The 21,795-nt window shown below is 39.0% G+C and overlaps 1 protein-coding gene across 2 annotated transcripts in view; it reads left to right on the top strand.

Annotated features, from left to right (window-relative positions):
• Positions 1-209: 209 nt before the first annotated feature.
• Positions 210-21,795, top strand: part of UNC5C (unc-5 netrin receptor C) — a 332,391-nt gene continuing 310,805 nt past the window's right edge. Inside the window, exon 1 of one of the 2 annotated variants that reach the window (XM_081160727.1) lies at positions 210-896. In XM_081160727.1, coding sequence (XP_081016853.1) covers positions 773-896 — 124 coding nt within the window. In that variant the 5' untranslated portion in view covers positions 210-772. The remainder of the gene's footprint in view (positions 897-21,795) is intronic. The other variant, XM_081160728.1, reaches the window with a different exon arrangement.

Here is a 21,795-nt window from a genome sequence, read left to right as displayed (position 1 = left end):
CTCCCACCCTCCGCAGCCCAGCCGCCTCTTCCCTCCGTCTCTCCGCGGCTTCCGCGGGTAAACCAACCGCAGGTCTCCACCTCCCGCGCAGGGCGCGCGTCCCCCTCCGAGCCGAGCTTACATAAGGAGGCTGGGCGCGCTCCCGCCGCCGCTTACCCCCCCCCCGGAGAGTTGGGCTGCACCCTCCACGCCTCCGAGGCGCTCGCCTGGGAGCACCCAGGCGCCCCACACTGAGAGGTGACCCTCCCTGGCTACACGGCAGCGGCAGCCGGGACGTCTCCACGCGGCGTGAGAACACTGAGATTGGAGACGGGAGCGCCTCACTGCGCCCAACTCCCTCCCTCCGCTCCCGCCTCCTCCTACTTCTACGCCCCCACCACCCCCCTCCGCCGCCCGTGCCTGTGTGCGTTGGGCACTGGCGAGGGGACCCGAGAGCAGTGCAGGCTGCGCGCGGCGGAGCTGCGGCTGCTCCTTCTGCTGGGGAGCCGCGCGAGGTGGCCGCCTTGCGCCTCCCCGGACTTCCCGAGTGGGGGCAGAGCAGCCGTTCACCGAGCCTCCGGTTAGAAGGCGCAGGGAAAGAGGGACCTCCAAACTCCTCCTCAGCGTCTCCTCTCCACCCCTTTTTGGCCCCTGCCCTTGGCGAAAGTGGAGTGTGGCGCTTGGTTATCCTTATTTCTTTGGACCGCTTCGCGGTGCGAGGCTTCCGCCGCTGCCCAGTGGGCTTTCCGCTGTTCGCCGTCCGTGTGGTTCCCCCGGCACACCTCAGCCGACGATGAGGAAAAGTCTGCGGGCGACAGCGGCCCGCTGCGGACTGGGACTGGGATACGTGCTGCAAATGCTGGTGCTCCCTGCCCTGGCCCTGCTCAGCGCCAGCGGCACCGGCTCGGCCGCTCAAGGTAAGGGTCCGCCGGGCGCCTCCCTTCGCTCCCGCTTCCTCTCCTCCTCCCCCGTGCCCCCGGCTTCCTCAGTACGCCTCGTTGCGCTCAACTGGAAACCCCTTTCCATCCCGCTTTCCCAACTAGTCAGCAAGCTTTGGTTATTATTTTTAATTTGTCTTCCGAGATGGGCATGGATGGACCAGGGGCGCACGGGGTGTGGACTTGCCTCTGTCTCTGGGCATGTGGGCTCCTTGGGTATGTTTTGCACTTTCTGCTCCACACGCACACGTTGTTGAATTTCGTGCACCCTGAGGTGTGGCGACAGTCTCGGTGCGGGCGTCTGTGTGGCACGCCATAGATGCACCCTGATGCCCACAGGCTCCCCGCGCTGTGCCACGTCTGGGGTTGCGGGGTCTTCAGGGTGTCTCTGAGTACGCCGGACGCGGAAGGGCGGTCAGCTAAGGAAACACGTCCGCTGCGACCGCGGACTCCCAGCGCCGCTGCCCCCCGGCTGCTGCCCGGGGCGCCGTGGAGACGCGCAGGACACGCAGCCCCGAGCCACCCAGCCAGCCAGGCCCCGGGCGCGCGCGCCCCCGCGCTCAGCCTCTCGGGGTCTCCCCCGTCCCAGCTGGCGACAGAGAAACTTAAAACCCCAGAGCAGCTCGGGGGAGAATGGACGGGTCGCTCAAACCAAATCCGAAACTCCCGGGGTAACTGGCCAGTTTATAACTCTGACATTTTAATTTAACGCGTCTGCGCTTGAAAATAAGCGTCCGGGGCCCTGGGCAAAACCGGGGTTGAGAGAAGAGCGGCGCGGAGTTGAGGTTGCGTGAGGGGAAGGGAAGGAACGGGCTGGTCTCCCAGCTCCCACCCTCTGAGCCCGGGGAGCTGGGTGGGAGGCAGACCGAGAGCAGAGCCCCCGCTGCCCCCTCCGCGGCTTCTCTCGGGGCACCTGGGCTCCCAAGCTCCTGGCAGAGCGAAGCGCCAGCCTGGCTCCTTTGGACCAGTTCCGCGGGGGTCGCTGCGCCCGGAGAGGCAGCTCCGCTTTTCCTTGCCGCGGGGGTGAGGCTGGGGGTGAGCGCGCAGGAAGCTGCTGCAGCATTCGGAGATAATCCAGGCGTCCCATCATCTCGGTTACAGTTCTTTAAAAATTGGGAGAGCAGAGAAGGTGCAGCGAGAGCTTAAAAAGTCCCGGGGCGCTGCTCAGACACTCTGGGGGTCCGGGCAGCAATCCCTGTTCTCAGCGAGGGCGCCGGGGGCGAGGGCGTGGGGAGGTGGGGGCGCGCCGAGCGCAGGCCGGGGTGGTCGGGCGGCGAGGGGAGCGAGCGATTAGCGAGGCTTTGTGAATTAGCCAGAGCTACTTCGAGAGTCAATTTCCCTGCTGCAGCGCTAAGTGGCCAGGCTCATAAATCCTTTCCTTCTGGCCAAGGTTCTGCCCTGGTTTTCTCGCGCGTACTTCCAGAGCTCATCTGTGCGTTGTACGGAGGCATCTCCCTTGAGACGCAAACGGAACTTGTAGATTTCTTGAAATTGGTGAAGAAGTTCTCAGGGCAGCGGGCAGCCAGGGGTCCTCCGAGGGGGGGTTGTTTGGAAGTTTAGGCAGGCAACCTGATGAATAGCTGTGGAATCAACCGCAGGACTCCCCGTGGCATTCCCTGCTGTTCCTGGGTGCACAAAGCCTGGGGTGGTGGCCGGGAGGGGGACCCGACCCAGAGAGAACTGTTTGGAGAAAGGACAAGTTAAAGTCCCCAACGATGCCAAACAGTTCTGATGCCTGTGCCCAGAGCTTACTACAGCCAAATTAAAAAGACTGCATAGGAAAACGGACCAATAAAGATAAGCCAGAGACTGTAAGTGTATTAATATTGAAAGAAGAAAAGAGAAGAGACAAAAAGAAAAAAGAAAAATGCCCAGGAGAGACAGCATTTGGCACTTGTACTGTTTTTCTTCCAATAGACCAGGCAAGCCAGAGATTGAGGACTGAACCTGCCCTTCAGATCTTAAGTGGAAAAGTAAAATGTATTCTCTCGGGTGTGTGTATTTCAGTGCTGTTCTCCTGTATTTAGTTTATTTAGTTCTTTCTGTTGCTGGTGAATAAACTATTTATGTTTGAATCTTGCAGTCTTCGAAAGACATTGTTCCACCACTTTTATCTTTGTTGGCCTCCATGTTCCCTGATACCAGCTCTTCCTGTGTTGTCTGTTAGGTGTTAAAAATGTAGAAAGTGCCAGACTCTGCTTTCAGCAAGCAGCTACTATCATCATCACTCTACTCCATTCCCCCAGCCTGTTTACTATCAAACCATTATGACAATTCCTTCCCAGAATCAGATTTTTATCATGGTCTTGTGGTCACTTCTCCTCTCCCTTCTATTTTCTGGTCTTTTTTCCTCTCTTTGGACTAAAATGCTAGTGAAACACAAGATGCTCTCGCTCCCTGAAGGTATGATTTCCATGTGCTGAGGATTCAAAGATCAGAATGAACTATTTTTATGAATGGCAGTACATATGCAATTAAGATGAGAAAGTTAATTTAAGCATTTTACAATGTGGATGCGGTTTTTATTCTCTCGTTAGAGAAGTACTGGAAAAAATTAGAAGTTTTAGGAAATATGTCTCTTCAGAGATAGCCAAGAAAACAACAGATGTTTAAGATGGAAAAACATAGTGAGTGTTATTTGTGAGTGCACTGTGTTTTGTAACTGTGGTTTAAAGAAAAACAGCAGTCATTTTAAACAGGTCCTTGGGACATTCTCTGGGCTTTAGGCAACAACTTTCTCCTTTCTGGCTATGGCCTAATTGTTGCATTCAGGATTGCTGGGAAATCCTGGCTCCAGGGAATTTGTGGTGTTTCTGACTTCCAAGAATGAAAGATTTTACTAGGAAAAGTGTGTGTGTGTTTGAACAGTGTGCCTCAGAGTCAGTGCCCCCCTGTTTTATAAATGCATTTTATTTCCGGACTACACAGCATTGATATTCTGCTTATCTAGCACCAACTAGTGTTATGAGTGTTAACACCACCAAACTCAGAAGAGAAAGTTACTAAAGATTCTAATCATATTAGGATAATTCTCTACTGTCATAAGTTGATTTATAATGTTTTTAAAAAACAATAATATACTTCCTAAAAGAGAGTAAAAAATACTTTTGTGCATATATGCATATTGGTACAACCAAACAATTGGCATGAAAAAAAACATACAACTGAATTTCATTACAATTATACTATATAGTTTTCCATTTTAGGAGCAGAGTAAATTCAAAAATTCACATTTGGAATTCGCAATAAGGAAAAGTAGGCTAGCTTACCTTTGTTTAGAAAAATAATATCATGTGTTCTTGCTTAGGGAATGCTTAAAAGGCTTCAGAGAACAAACTTCTCAAGTACTTGCAAAGAGTGAGGAACCATTAGATTGTTCACATTTATTGACTTCTTGGCCTTCTAGTTTCTGGGGATTCAAAGTTCAGCAAGACAGGGTCCTGGAGCACCTCCCATTGTAGTGCTGATTAGAATGCATACTGATCTTTTATTAAGCAATCCCCCAAAGACATGAACATGAACAAGACATGAGCTCTACCAGGCATACCCTGTATGCTTATTTATAATTATTGTTGACACTTAAAATTAACTCTTTTCTAATGCATGCTAGGTTCTCCAGTTACTGAGAAGAGAACAGTGAGAGTGTGGTCTGTTAGGCCTTCACTGCATTTAGCACTTTTCTGATTTAGGTCATGGCTTTGCTGGAGCAGCAGAGGGAGTCACTCTTGGAAGAAACATTAGAGTTACAGGCTGCAACCACTTCAGGAAAATGACGGGAAAGTGTCCGGAAGGGATTGAGCCAGCCCTCTTGCCTTCTGATTTTAGCCTACATCTTTTTCAGTCTGACTTTTGTATTTGTGGCAGTTAAAAGCAAACCTGTTCACATTTCCTCACAAATTAAAAATGTACTAGCTCATTTGAATGGTGTTGGTATTAGAAGTAAAGTTCTTAACAAGCAAGTAATGTGCACTTGTTATGTTCCAGGCTGTGTGTTATTTGTTGGGGGACACAAAGTTGAACAAGATAGTTTTTCAGCCTTCAGGGAAGACAGATTTATAAGCATAGAGTTATAATTTACATTCTGGAATATAACTGTGGGCATAAGTATAGTACTTTCTGGATTCAAGGATCCAAAGATAGCAAACATAGGGCAGGCTAGGAAATGGTGGTGGGGGCTCCAAAATTTCTACACAGAGGAACTTGAGGGTGGAACAGAGGAGTTTGCTTAGAAGTTTGCGTTGCACCTGTCTTACACGTTTGGTCTGGTTTGAGGGAGGCACAAGCTAAAGGCTGTTAATCGTGTGTGCCCATTCTGCTAGTTATCTTAGTGCCACTATCTCAAGATCCTGCCTCCACCCTTCCTAGGTGTTTGGCCATGAATGAGTTATTTAGTGTCCCTGTGCCTCAGTTTCCTCCCATATAAAATGATGATCATATTATACATTACAAGTCATATTAGGATTGAATGAATTAATACATGTAAAGTATTTACAGCAGCATTCTTTTTCTTCCAACTGTGTAAACCACTGGCAAAGAGATCTAGAAGATGAAGAAATTAAAGGTCGATAATTCTGATTTCAGAGTGGGATGGCTGTAGATCCTGCTTCCCCAAAAGCAGCACATGGAGCTGTCTGAGGAAATGCTCCAAAGTGTATCACTGCCAACTCCTGGGCAGTGCATGGTTCTTTGAACAGTGTGTGTGGAAGGTCCCTCCATTCATAGTCCCATTTCTTCTTTTCTGCTGTCTTTGAGAAAATTAACCCAATGTCAGTTCTAAAAATGCTATGTCAGGTCACTGCCGGTTAGGTCCTGGCTATAAGCTCTACCCTTGACTTTTTTTCTTTATAATGAATATTTTTAAAAAAGAAAACTTTTCATAAGTACATAGAAAGTTTTATTAAAATAAAACACATCAAGTCCCATGTTTTCAGGTAAGGTTTGGGGAAAATAGCACTTTAGAAAATGTCAGTAGCTTTTCTTTAAAAAAAAATGGATACAGACATATAGTCTGAAGAACATAATTGAATACATGTTAAAACAACACAAACATATAAAAATTAGGGTGACTTAAGGAAAAGCATATTAACCAGACCTTTTGTATATTAAAATTATGTTTGCAATGGAAAGTTTTAGTATCATAATTTAGAATAACATGAATAATCTAGATAACAGATTTTGAAAGTTTTACATTTAATTGCTTCTACTTTTTTAGTGGTTATTGCTATTTTTTTCATGTTCGGTGCAAATGTCTTTTGGCAAAATTTTATGATAAAACAAGGGATTTGTGAGGTAGGATTTTTTTTTTACATTGAGACAGATCTTTCTCCTACAGTATTTTCATTCTGCTTTTAATTTTTGGTTGCCTGGTGTGCTGTAACAAAGCCCAAACTTTCTCACTCCCTCTCTCTTTTTTTAACCTAACTTCTTAAAGCTATGCATGGACTCTTCTTGGACTTTGTATTTCATTTGGTTTTATAACTGCTTATGTATTTGTTAGAAAGGCTGCATGAATCTGAGGCCTTGGGTATTGCACCAGTGGCACTTAGTTCAGGGATGTTTGAAATAGCACTCACAGAAATCCAGTGCTTTATTTTGTGTAACTTTTGAAGTGGAATAAGTTTACCTTGAGCAATGTTGCAATTCTACTGTCTCTTTTATCCTAGTTCTTAAAGAGAAGTCCAATACTTGAATAATTTATAGTTTCTCTTATTTTAAATATTTGTCATCTCCAAATTTAGAGATTTAAATAAAAACATTTTATAGTAATACCTTTATAAACTATCAAGATCAGAGATAGTAAGATTTTTTATTCTCTTTATTTGGATAGAGCTCTCAAAATTTCAGCCTTTTTATGAAAACCTAAAATATATATTATGTTACAAATATTTGGACTCATTACAAACAAAATGTTGGAAAATATTGTTCTATATTTCAGAATTTTTAAAAAGTTTTGGGTTGAAGTTGTAATATGGTTTCTGATTTTGACCATTCCTGCTCCCCAAAAGTTGCTCCCTTAGAATTCTGTATGAGGTTTTGAAATACCCAGAAGAACGTCTCTAGATTTTATAGTAACTTAAAACATACTTAGCTCTCTACACAGAGTTCGTAGTGTTAAAAGTACTTTGACATTAATTAAATTGAAGTCATAATTTAGAAAGCAAACTATAGCTTTGAAAGTGCCAAATATGCAGATATTTGCCCTTATGTCAGTATACCTTTTATTAGCCCTAAGCAGTGATTCAAAAGTGCTTGGTGTGGCAGAAGTGAAGTCTAACATCTGAAAACTCCAATCTTTGGGGAATACTCTCTTTTAATTAAATAACCATATCTTATTGCCAATGTAGTTGTGCAGCGTGAGTGATGGGAGCCAGGTGAAACTTCATTATATTGATGTGCTGGTTGGAGTTTTTATTTTAAATATGAGGGCTCAAAATAATTATGTTAACAGAGGATATTGATTAATACAATTTAATTCCAAACTTACCAGCCTTATTTATTTAGAAATGTTGTGAGGATAGGAGTTTTTAACCTTCATTAATCATTGTCATTTAAATCTGGTGGCTAGTTTCATTTCTCAGCAATTATGAGAGCCATAAAAATGCCTCAGGTAGATGAACATGTATTATCTCTTCTTCTAACTGAGGATGTGAAACAACAGAAACTCCCTCAGCACATTTAACAAGCTTATTGATGAATGGTAACATTTATCAGTTTTAGTCAATGTCTTAATTGATTATTTCATCATGGACTGCCTGAACTCAACAATAATTTATTGTCTTCTCTCTCTCTCTTTTCTGTTCAGAAGAAAAACCTTATATATGAACATGTTTTTCTCAATAAAAACAGATTAGTGCTTGCAGCCCAGTTATAAGGGTATACATGTCCATGGAAATGCAGGTGTGTTTTTTTTCTTCAAAATTCAAGAAAATTGGTGTTTATAATAATATATAAAAGAGTAGTATAAAGTATATCATTTTTATAGGAAAGTGATCATTTTAAATTAATTCATAATGTACACTCTTTTTGACAATAGGAGTTTAGTGCAATGTGATAGAACATGTGGAATAATAATATTCACTTGTAATTATAGGCATAGTGAAAGACATTATTGTATAAGGTTAAAGTTAAAGGGACCATTCTATTCTCTATGAGTTCACAAATTTGTTACTTGTATTTAACTTGAATACTTTATATAATTCTCATATCTTTTTGAAATTTCAAGAACCTGAAAAATCTTTTTAAGATTTAAATCAAAGAGTACTCTTTAACAAGTGGTATCCTCTAACTTTTACAGGAACTAAAAGTGATAGTCAATAATGAAAGCTCTGATGTTTTATTACAAGTGATTTTTAGAGACCTGTATTATCTCTAATCCATACCAAACAAATAACCAAATTACTATCGCAATAAAAACTTTGTGATTGGGAAGACATGGTCAATAATGGGAATTTCACTTTGAGTATTATGTCTGTTTGAAATACAATGACATCTGAATTTAGCTTTTGATAAGGGGAAAATGATATATTTTATCCTTCATTGACTAAAAGAGTTTGCCAAATACACGCATTATAGCCATGCAGTGGAAGTGCACAAGTTTACCAAGTAGCAATCTAAAAGTCACTCTAATTATGTTGCCTGTCATTTTCTTTAGCAACTTTCCTTCTTCCTTCTGGATCTCCATAAGATAATAAAGGAGTGTAAGCTTTGAAATGTGTTATGGATCAAATCCAGGGATGGAAGGAGCCTAAGACATTTCCCTCTCAGTCACCAATGGCCATCACCAACAGAGTATGCAGCTTGGTGGAAAACAGAAGCCCATTTCAGTAACCACTCTTAGAAGCTGAGGAAAAACAGGCATGTTCAGATGATTTATTTGTGCTATCCAGAAGAGAAACCTAAGATCAGTATTTCATCATAATATTATTCAACAGGCCCTCTAACTTGAAACTTTTATCTAAATAGAGTCTTCATCTGCACCTATTTTAATTAACAGAGCAAAAGCATTTGGACAGATTTAAAAGGTATATATTTGAAAGAAGTTACATTTGGATTTTATTTGGACCTATTTGGGCAGGATGTGCTTGTTTGAGAAATCTAGACTTAAATCAGAGGTATGCTGATATATAGTATCTGAGAGTATATTCCTCTGGAATATATAATTAATCCTTCAATGATCTTTATAAAATGCATTGCCAGTTTCTGAACTACTCTGTTAAACACTGTCATTAATAACAATAACAACATTGTATTTAAATCTCACCTGTACATCAGAAATTGAATTGCTTTCTTTGTCCAGGGGAAAGAATTTGCTTAAGTGGAGTTTTATCTTTAATATGTCAGTATACATTTTTTAAAATGTTGCCAATATCTCTTATATACTGATCTATTTGATATTTATTTTTGTTTATATTTACACACACATACGTATATTTCTATAGAACTGAAAGACCACAGTGAAGAAAGGTATGGTATACTTACTATAACATGATGAAAAAAATGAAAGGATGGCTAGGAAAAGTTTTACGGATAAATAGGTTTCCAGAGCAATGGGAGTAACCAGTTTATTGGATTTATTAGAAATGATGATCACATGAAAGATACACATGTCACTTTTTATTGAATTAAATAACTGTGGAATTACTTACTAGGAAGGTATTTCCAGGCAGAGTCTTAATGAAATGAAGAGTTACAAGGAGTAGACACGTATAGTTCAGTAATTCCCTGCGAGCATATATATGCTTGCACAAATTGTGTGTGTGTGCATATGTCTGTGTAATCTTTTTGTTTTGTTTTGTTTTAGAAATGAGAGCTCATTTGCAAATACCTTTGGCAATAGCCTTAAAACACAAAAAGAACCTTTCAAGAAATAAAAACTTTTGTTATAAAACTAATTCATAAAGGTAGTCATTGAGTAGGAAAGCGGTTTTAGTCAATGGATCATGACTGAAAATTACATCCTACTTTTCTGCAAACAGCGCCTTGTTCCCTGGCAGTTGCTAAGTCATTTATGTCGTGTGCAGTAGAGATGCCTCTGCCTCCTTGGTGCAGTGGCCTATCCGGTAGAAACGAATTTCCTCCTCTCCTCCAGTGATGGAGACTGGGGGAGTCTCCCTTTCATTGGTCTCCTTCAGACACACGGAGGACTTCTGCTGTCTTCCTACAGAGTGGACTAAATATGCTGACTGAAGGAAAATGTCAGCTCTCATGCATGCACAGGTAAAGACTTCATTCCCACGCAGGATTCCCTCTCTGAGTGCTCTCAGTGGAGACATCATTTCCCTTCTATGCACCCTCTGGGAGGTGACCTCTTCTGTGGGCTAATCCAAGGAGAGGCCCCTTGTGTTGTTCTTTCCTGAATTCTGCGATGGTTTGTTTCAACTTCTTAATCAAATGGAGTTATGTTCCCAGGCTGGGGAACATTTGATTTTCTTGGACTTTCTCAGATGCTGGATAGATTTCTCCACTACATGTATGAAAGCTTTATTTAGTTGAGCAAAAATGAAGTTAGCTGAGGGGGTAAAAGGTTGTTACTAATGAAAGAATAAACAGAACTTCACTCAGGATAGAGGGATATAGGCTTCCTTGTTTATATTTAATATTGTATTGAAATGCAAGTTAATATGTAAATATTTATATGCTGCAACAACATATAACTATATATTAATAATTACCATGTGTCCGCATCACTTGGCATTTCTGAACTAGGATTTTAAAAGATGCAAATAAATTCTAGGGTTCAGAAAATTGTTTCGCCTGTCCTTTGTCATACCTGTCCTACATTTGTGGATGACACCAGGTTTTCATAGCAAAATGAGTAGTACTCTGCTAAGAATGGCAAAGTAAATAATAATGCCTCACAGAGTTTTGTGATCACAAGTCTAAATGCTAATGAGGCAGGTTGCCTGTTTAATGCTGAATGCAGGGTTAGAAAGAGGGTCTTAAAGATAACAGCAGATTCCAGAGTCCTTGAGTTTGTTTTCCATTCAGTGACAGTCACTAAATTAGGGAAAGGAATGTTCAAACAACACACTTGAGGAAAAGTGATTTTTATAGAAAGGAGCCATTTCTGCTAATAGCCAGTAACTGCGTGTAACCCCGCTGACATTAAAAGTCCATTAGCTAAGCCCAGTCTAAATAGCAGCTGATGTAGTGTCAGCTAAATGTACGCTGGAATTTTTTCATATAAGTAAGTAATAGCAGTTCTATAATTTCTTCTGAAACTACATACATTAAGTAAAACAAATGTCATCTGATAGGAGTGGCAGGGCTGCTACTAAACAGGCAGAGATTGGTGATGAAACAAAAGTAACAGTCTATATAACAGGGAGATAATAAATGGTAGTGATGGTTTTAAAAGGGAGCCTTTGAGAAAGATCATATGGAGAAGCTTAGGCTGGCATCCAGAGGGGAGTTTTCATAGAGGCACATGCTCACGTGCACTGTTCTGAGATATTCATTTATAGGGAGATGATTTTTTTACTTTTAGGCTCAGTGTTTAGCTTTTCAGTGCAATTTGAAAAAATAAGAGGTTCCTTCCTTAGATACTGTTATGTATGTAAATAGTGTGGTGTAAAGAGTGGGAGACACAAGCCATTGAGAAAAGAAAAAAAATGAAAACAGGTACAATTTTTTATGTGTTCATGTTTTTAAGGTGTTTACTCTAGTAATATTTCTGAAATCATAAAGATGTATTAGTGCTGCCTGCAGTGAAATCTAAGGTTGAAATGTCCATGACTCCCCTCATTTTTTATCTTTTGAATATTTTTAAATTTCCATGTTAATCATCTGAAAGACAGAAACTTTACTGCAAATTTATGTTCGAATCCAAGAGTTCTTTTTAAATTTAATTTAATTTCTTTTTTTCTATCACCATTTATCCCCTCTGTTATGGAAGTGGAACAATAATTTTTTACTAAGTCACCTTGAAGAATTCCCCAAGACGGTGCTCTGCATCTCTGAAACCATAGTGGAGACAAAGTGAGGGTTGCTCAGGAGTCTAATGTGTGAGATGAGAACAGGGCAGTAATTAATCAGCGGCTGCCATGCTCACACCACTATAAAGTATTATGAGAACCTCCATGTCCAACCCCCGCCCTTCATTATCAGACCATTAGTGAAAGACACTACTGGCAACAATGGGCAGTCCTGCTTAAGCTATGACCCAGTCACTTGGGCATAAGCTTTGTGTACATTTTCACAGTGGTCACTTGAATTCTCACCACACTTTCTAGTACTTACAATTATTCGTCATTTTTAACCTGTGTATTTATAAATCTGAGATATCACATTATTTATTTATTCATTTATCTATTTATTTATTTATTTAATTTCAAAAGTAGGTCCATTTTTCTTTATTATGTTAAAAAAGCACCTCACATAACCATGTATTGCTTAAAAGAAAAAAAAGAAGAAAAAGACTACTATTTAATCATAATGGGGTGGCAAAAGCTTCCCTTTTATGTTCACAGATTTTCATACAAGCATTTCTTAATAAAATCAAGAAGTACTCTTTGGTGTTGTTAACTGTTTTAATTCAATTCAGGCCACTGTAAAAGCTTGTTTGGAATGAATTGGAACTTAGATGGACAGAGTTTGTGCAATTACATTTCTAACCAAAATTTCATTTACTAACAGTATATGAGAGACTTGATGAATAATCTCATCTTTAGTATGTAACTCAAACATTAATAACAGATGGAACTATGCCTTAGTTCAACCAGTGGGCTTTGATTTTTAATTCTAAACCAACCTGATTTTTTTCAGATTAAAACATCTGTTAAAAGTGACTATTTTCCATATGTTTTCCCTTTTCTATTGCATAAAATTTAATTCTATTGCAAGATGAAAAAAGAATGTCATTGTATTTTGCCCCACAATAAATTTGTACACATTTACGAACTAGTATGATGAAATTGAATTATGTTGAAAATAACGAGATGATGCTAGACTGATTGAAATAAGACAATTATTACATTAGAGTTTGGAATAGGTTTTAGGAAAACTTACCCTGCAATATTCGCATACTGTTACTTTCTTGGATAACTTTACAAGTGTGTATCTCTCTGGTTTGTTTTTTATATGAAGAATTATATTTTTAATATAATTCAAATTAATATATAGTATAGTTTGGTGCAATCAAATTTGTTTATTTGTGCTTAGAACTTTTCCTAAAATAATATTAATAATATCTATTTCTTAGTATGATTACCATGACTGTTTAGAATAGTGAATGGTTTTAGGTTTCTCTCATTTTTAAAAATTTTTTATTGTTTTTAGAGAGGGGAGAGAGAGAGAGAGAGTTGTTGTTTCACTTATTTATGCATTCATTGGCTGATTCTTGTATGTGTCCCAACAGGGGATTGTATCCAAAACCTTAGTGTATCTGGATGACACTCTAACCAACTGAGTTACCCAACTAGGACCTCTCATTTTTTAAGTTTTCTTTTTTAAATATATTTTTATTGATTTTAAAGAGAGGAAAGGAGAGGGAGAGAGAGAAACATCAATGATGAGAGAGAGGCCCTGATCGGTTGCCTTCTGAATGCCCCCTGCTGGGGATCGAGCCCGCAACCCGGGCATGTGCCCTCAACTGGGAATCGAACAGCTCTCTCCGGGATCACAGGTCGATGGTCAACTGCTGAGCCACGCTGGCTGGGCTTGTTCCTTTTTTGTGACAGTTTAATATTTCCCTTTTCTTGATCATTAGGGAATTGAAAACATTAGATTTATGTATGTGGATTTGACCATTTTTTCTCTGCCAGATTCTGAATCTAGAATATATTCTTTTAAAACTAGTACCTAATAAATGTCAATGAAAAAAATCAGTTTATACTTTTCTCGACTATACATTGGCTATATTTGTAGAGACAAATATAAAAGGCTAGAAAAAACAATTAGCAAACTACCTTTTGCTAATGTTTAAATTATTTCTAGAGGAATAGAGACAAACTTCTTAACTTATATCAGAAATTTTAACCCACTTAAGCATTTACTGATCCTAGAATAGACACAAAATTTATTAAACAGCTATTTCCAAGCAAGGCCAACATTGTTACATGTGCAATGGGCATATAATTATATAAGCAAAAAGAGAAATTAGATACCAAACTGGTAAATATATGTTATGAATGACTATGCTGAATTTAATAAAATATTTTTCTAATTGATTAATTTATGAAAAAACTGTAGCTGAACTCTATAGCTTTCCATAAGCTCACATGTGTTATTTATGATTTAAGAAGGAAGGGGGGAAAATATTTGAAGATCATAGTTCTGCTTAAAAAATGTTTTCCAAAGTGTATTTATAAAATGAAAGTTATCGTTTCTTAACAACTTTATTTTGAAAAAATCAGGCATAGAAAATGCTTTCAGCTGAAAACAATATTCAGAGTTATAAATTTCAGTTCACTGTGACATTAAATAATCATTCCTTTTTGTCCTTTTGTTTTATGTTCTTTAAAATGCTTCATTGTAAAATTAAAGTAAGACAAAACATAACTTTTTCTCTCAAAATGTGTCAACCTGATAGAAGAACATAACCCCAAACATTTGAAACCCAAAATAATGCACTACATGCTTATTTATTTAATTACAGCATCTATTACATTCTTTAGCCAACAGAATATAATAGATGCAGTAACTAAATAAGCAAGGATAACTCACTCATCACACCAAAATGATACCCAGACAGGAAACACTTTTAATTGGCCATTGAACACTGGCTTCTTTGTAATTTTCTTTGTCCGAAAAGCAAGTTTAACACTCTTTTAGTTTTTAACTCCAACCCTCCTCCCCCAGCTCCCCAAGTGCAGCGCTGTAGGAAACATCCCACTCTTTAAGGGCAAAATTAATAAGAACTCTGGAATCAGCAGTGTGGTTTAGTCCCTACATAATTATAAAAACCTCTTATCTTTAAAGGGTCTTATTCTGCTTAAAGAACCCGACAGAAGCGACTTAGAATGATTTTAATGATTGATTAAACTGCTTATTTGGGGTTTTATGCTGTGTATAACATTTGGTTTGTAGTAGTTTTCTTTGAAGATTTCCAAAGGGAAAAAACCCCACAACCACTAAAAAGATGAGACTATTTATAACCCCTTCTTCTAGGCTATACCTGTTTTTTGTTTTGTTTCGGTTTTTTTCTTCTTGTTTTTGTTTTAATAAGGACAAGCGTCTCAAAATTTTAATTTTTTTGGACATTAAACTGTCTTACAAAGTTCTGCTGTGTGATTACTGAGGTTTTTGTGTTTTTTAAATTGACATGAACAATGTTTATTTTGTGCCAGAATGAATGTTTATTACCTATTATTTTCTTGAGGGGGGAGGGGAGCAATTCAGGAAGCCAAATTGTTCAAACAAACAAAAAATTAAATTATTTCATAGTCTCATATAATTATGTTTGCAACATTTAAACACATTCAACCCTTTAAGGATTGGAAAAGATGACGTATATTGCCTAAATACAGGTTTCAAATATGTCCATTTCTCCCAACTGGATCACTGAAGAGGGTGCTTCCTGTCTTGCCCGACTCTCCTCTCTCCTGCACAGGGAAGGATTTGCCAGGCAAATCCCAACAGATTACACCAGCAGAGCTCTTTTGCTGAAAGCCCTTTGATGTCTCTCTATTGCATCTAGAATCAGATCTAACTTTGTTAACCTGGCTGACAGTGATATTTGTTCTTAGGCCTCTAATTCCATTGCCGGAGCTCATTGCAGTTTAGTCTCCTCAGGCCAGGCACCTCCCCCAGATCACAGGCTGCTCCAGCGCAACCCTGGGAGGGACGTGCTTCAGGGTTTCAGCGGCCCTTAGTGAGTGAGCACCTTTGCTGTGAACAAGTGTTCCTTCTTCAGGCTCCATCCCTTGCTGCTGGCTGCTTTCTTTTCCTGCTTTATGTCTTCAATGGTAATACTCTTTTCCCCGTGTCCCCAGCTAGCATTTCAGCATGAGGAGGCCAGGAACCGTGTTCATTGTGGTATCTCTAGTGCAGTAGATGACAAGGTGCTTCACACACAGTCAGCATGTAATGGAGAACTTTTGGAACTTTTGAATGATGTTGACTGATGAATGCATATTGTTTTCATGCATAAACAACATATCTTAGAGGGACTTTTGGTGACCAGTCGTGGTGGTGGTGGAGTTAGTGAGAGCTTTCCAGGTTCTCTTCATCACCCACTTTTGAGAGCTACTGGACAGAGTGAGCTGAATATGAAGTTGTAGGTGGGCCATGAGGAAAGTGTCAGGAATGAAAGTTCAGCCTCTCTTAGATTCTGCCTAAAAGGCCGATCTCCTTACCCTTCCTTCAGAAATCCACTTCTAACTTCAGATTGTCTATCCTGTAATTTGGGGCTATTAAGTAATGAAGAACTGGGAGTCTCTCGCAGTTGAAGGAAATAAAGCTCAGACAGCTGATAGGTAAGTAATACGAGCACAGTTGGACTCTAACCGGTTTGTCAAGTTGCCTAAACACAGAACTAGAAGTTAAAGAGGTCTACAAGTCAAACCAGTACCCTTTGACATCCTCCAGAGGACTTTTCCTATTTTCAGATGTAGAATTCTATCATGGACTATTGCTAAAATAAACTGACTTTCTACTAGTTGATTAAATTTTGTTTTATATTAAGATTTTTCTTACATCAGTCAAAAATTGCTCTACAGAGTGTTTCTTCTTATTTCCACTGTAAAGTAAACAAGTCTCTTGAAGGGTATATGTTTTAGTCTATTCAGGCTGTTAGGACAGAATACCACATAAGTAACTTATAAATAACAAATTTATTTCTTGTAGTTCTGGAGACTGAAAGTCAGAGAACAAGGCATCAGCCAGCATGGTCATGTGCCCCAGTTCCTGGGACATAGACAGCCATCTTCTCTCTGTCCTCACATGGTGGCAGGGGCAAGGGATCTCTAGGGGGTCCCTTTTACAAGAACACTAATCCCATTCCTGAAGGCTCTCCCCTCATCACCTAAGTATCTCTCTCGAAGTCCCCATCTTCTATTAGTGTCATATTTGGGGATTAGGATTTCAGCATATACATTTGGGAGACACAGACAGTTGGAATGTAACAGGATGATAACATGAATATAAATAAGGTCCGGGCGGGGGGAGAGGGGAGTTTGTGACTGAGGCAACCAAGTAACCCGGAGTCAAGAACAATAAATCTATTTGGAACACATATTAAACTCAGTTGTTTCTCTATAATTGACCATTGTCTGAATTTTTTTTTTGTTTTTTTTATTTTTTGCCAAGACCACAGCCTATATTATCTTCGGGCAGGATATTTTGTTTTATAGACTAGGAAATAGCATAGTGAAATGTATCATTATAAAGCATAATTGAATCAGATATTTTCATAGGTACATTTAAGGTGACCAAAATAGGTTATGGATCATGCTACACAACCATCAAAGAGGAAATTATAACAAGTAACTGCTTCTTTTTTGTTAAGACTTCAGTAAACACAGACCCGACTTGCCCTGAATAATTACCGCAGAGAGCTATGCAGCGGTCTTTAACTGGTAGTTGTTTGTAATCAAGCAGCCCGAATCTTGCCTTGACATAAAGCAGAGGAAGTGGTTAGGAGACAGACCTGTAATTATCGGCAGCAGGTGCCCATAATGGAATGCCAGGGAGACGTTTACAGGGGCAAATATGACTTCAGGAAAGACTTAAGACCATCACCTTAGACCAGAAGACATCAAAATAAAAACGGGCTTGAGAGCAGCATTAAAAGAATATTTCCTTGGAAGCAGAAGAAATGTAATATATTCCTGTTATGCAAGTTAACCTCATCCTCCATGTGCCTTAACATTATCAAGAAATGAAGTCTGAAACAAGAGGGTGATTTATCAATGTTAGATAATTTCTAGTTTAATAAAAGGTTTATTTATTGTGTAACCAAAAGCTTTGCTCTTTATTTTAATGAGTATCACATGAATAAATTGAATGAATGGAAAAATAGGTTTTTTTCTGAATTTTCATGGCTTCAAAGGATACCAAATAATTGATTCTATAATCAGGTATGACCAAAAGTTTTTATTTCAATTACATACATTAACAGTATTCTCTTTCATAACATTTAAGTTGCAGAAGAAAAACAAAACAAATTCTGTATTTAACGGAACCCCAAACTTTCCTGTATATTTTACATTTTACTAATTTACTATATATTAATTTATTAGGTATTTGTTCATTGTTGCACAAAATTTTACCCTTCAGTGATAACATTTTTCAATTTTCACCTTTTTCTAAAAGAAATAAAATATCATCTTTCCTAAGTGGTACAGAGAAAGAATAATGTTTCATACAATATAGTGTATACAATAAAAACCTGTAATCAAGTTAAAAAAAGAAATGTTAAATGTGAATTTGTAAAATGTCAAGTCTAAGAAATACACTTAGCTGAGTCGTTGCGTGTGTGTGTGTTTTAATTTATCTTTATTGTTGAAAGTATTGCAGATGTTCCATTTTTCCTCCCAATGATCCCCTTCACCCCACACCCACCCCACCCCGAGCCTTCCCCATACCAGTGTCTGTGTCAACAGGTTATGCATATAAGCGTATAGGTTCTTTGATTAATCTCTCCCCACCCACTCCCCCACCCCGCTTCCCTCTGAGACCCCTCAGTCTGCTCTATGCTACTATGTCTCTGGATCTTTTTTGTTCATCAGTTTATTTTGTTTATTATATTCCACATATGAGTGAGATCATGTGATACTTGTCTTTGACTGGCTTATTTTGCTTAGCATAATACTCTCCAGTTCCATCCATGTTGTCCCTAGCTAAGTTGTTTTGATAGTGCACTATTATTTCAATATTTTTCTTTCACCTTAAAGTATACACCAACGGCTGTGGATTACATTTACTTACAGGAAATTATATTATATGGGGCATAGACAAACTAAAGAAAATCAACAACACGAAAATGTAATTGCCTGGATAGTCTTTTACATTTTTAAATGGATAATTTCCTTCTTCTTTTTCTTCCTTTCCAACTAAGCATGTATTTTGGCTGTTTTATGCTGTGGGAGTGAGTGAACCTCATGGACTGGAACACCTTCTAATGGAGAGAGGAGTTATGCTATATCTGTATGACCCCATTCATTCTCAGATGTGCTTAGCACGTATTTTGGGGAATATTTGTTTTCCTGCCTAATGATAACCATATATTTATCACTATAAAAACAAATGGAGAAGTCAGTCATTCACGGCTCTTGCCAGAAATGCCTTTAGCTCCCACAGTAGTTGTATGTCAAGATCTTGCCCTACTTAAAAGGAAGACTTAAGATTTACTTTGGAAATTTACCAGGACAGACCAGCCCTCAAAAATGCAAAGGAAAAGATCTCTAGCAGCTAAATTAAAATAAACTTAAGTCAAACTTGACGCATTATGCTTAAGATAACTCCATCTAAAAATATATATGTAAGTTGTAGAGGGTCTCAGCCCTTGTTTAAAGTGTACACCAAATATGGAAGAGAGATTGAAGAATTATCCCAAAACAGCTCTGGGATAATTCTTGAATCTCTGAATTGCTCACTGGTTAGAGCATTGAACCATTGGACCAAAGGGTCTGGGTTCGATTCCCTGTCACTTGCATGTACCTGGGTTGCAGGTTTGGTCATTGGCCCCAGTCAGGGAGCATGCGGGAGGCAGCCAATAGATGTGTCTCTCTCATATCGCTGTTTCTTTCTCTCTCTCTCTCTCTCTCTCTCTCTCTCCCCCCCCCTTCACTTCCACACTCTCTAAAAATCAATGGAAAAAATCTCCTCTAGTGAGGATTAACAAAAAACAAACGAACAAAGAATTATTCCAAAACAGGAGGATATGAAGATTGGATGGATACTGATTTTTAGAGAGAGAGAAAGGGAGAGGGATAGAGACATAGAAACATCCAGGAGAAAGAAACATCAGCAATTGGCTGCCTCCTGCATTCCCCCTACTGGGGATCGAGCCTGCAATCTGGGCATGTGCCCTCACTGGGAATTGAACTGGTGACCTCTTGGTCCATGGGTCGATGCTCAACCACTGAGCCACATTGGCCAGGCAGTTTAACTTTTTTTATGGAGAAAATAATTCGGTCCAGCTGAGGTCCTTGCAATTCAGGAAGTATTAATTGCTATATCCCATAGAGATAAATGAGATAGAATAGTACAGCATTTTGTGCCTGTCTTTAAGAACCTTAAAATCTTGTTAGGAAGATGAAATATTGAATATAAAATATATAAAACCACAAGATGGTAAATTGACATAAGAATAAATAAAAATATTTTGAAAGAGATAAAAGGAGAGATAAATGTGATCTGGGGTTAGAAGTTTCTGCAGGGATACACTCTTCGGCCAGTTTTGAGAAAGGAATAAAGTACTACACTTGCTTAACTTAAAGGCCACTGGAATTGTTTTGTTATAACTGGGCAAGATTCTATTCTCCCTTCACCTCTTCCCACTTTCTTCACCTTTCAACTTTGTGAGTAATTCTGCCCTTCAGCTTTCTCCTATTAACAGCTCTTGTCTTTGCCTTGAAGTGAGGAGCCGCAGAGACCTGGTCTCTGATTTGTTCAATCGCTCTTTGCCTTTGCTCTCCCGGGGCCACATTACGCTGGATAAGTGCAAGATGAGTCTCCAATCCAAATTTAGCTGTTTTATTACATACACTGTAGCTAAGCTACTTTAGGCCAGACATTACCGCATCTCTCAGCAACAGTTTGAGTTTGTCAAGTTGTACAGGTTTGTTGTCTCCTTTTAAATACAGTTTTACGTGTTTTAAAAACTTGTTTGGATTTTGAGTAATGGTCTCCTTGGTGCTCTGATGTTTGTAAAATGATGTCAGTGCTTGAAGGTAGAGGATTGCTGTGTTAGATATTTCCCCTTCTCTCTAAAGGATGTGTGAAGGGGAGGGGATACCTATTGCATGAGCCTCTGTGGGTGGGAAAGTGGAGAAAGTTAAGCACAAGCAACCTGTAGAACTACTCCAAAGTCAATTGTAGAAACTTCTGTAATTAACTAAAATTATTCAGATACCTTTCAATGGCAAGGGCCTGAGAGATTTATATGAATCATTCTGAAACTTAGATTTTAATTTCAAAACATAAGAATGTTTTGCCTAACACGGTTCACAAATGTTTGAAAATATAAATAGATTAGATGATTGATAGATATTAATTTTAAGTTTGATAGTGTAATAATTTTTAGAGCTGTAATGTTTTTACTCCTCAGTTCTCCCTTTAGTAAAGGCTTTCTAAATTTTTCTTATGCCCTTTGTCATTTGGAGAAACTAAGCGTATTGCTAGGGTAAACAGTATCGGGAATGCCAATGAATATTTCTGAAGCTCTGGTATTTTCCAGTTTCAGAAATGTGAAAACAAATGGGGAGAATATAAGAAAAAAGTGTGAAGTGATATTTCAATTTAGTGTCAGAGCCATGCATGTGGTAGGATCTTATTAAAAGTTCCTGAAGTCATTGAATTAAAATATACATATAAAGAAACTTTATATTTTAGATTAATAAGAAAATCACCCTACAGTCTCCAAATGAAGTCTTCATAATTCTTAACAAATGCTATGTTTTTAATTTGACCCACTAATGATAAGTCTGTGAGTAAAAAATTTATTTTTCCTAAAATATTTGAAAATAATCTAAAAGCAATTATGAATGTTTTACTCAAATGTATATATACAAAATATATATTAATATTGATATCTCTGTAGACCAGTGATTTTCAACCTTTACCATCTCATGGCACACATAAACTAATTTTTAAAATTCTATTGTCCATCAAAAATATATTTTTTGCCGATCTGACCAAAAAAACAGGCATAATTTTGATTCATTCACACTGGACCGCTATTGTTTTGGTGGCTGTTGTCACTTTTTTTTTTTTGACA

Source organism: Miniopterus schreibersii (assembly GCF_964146895.1).
Source record: "Miniopterus schreibersii genome assembly, chromosome: 1".
NCBI lineage: Eukaryota > Metazoa > Chordata > Mammalia > Chiroptera > Miniopteridae > Miniopterus > Miniopterus schreibersii.
This window is presented reverse-complemented; position numbering and strand designations above follow the sequence as displayed.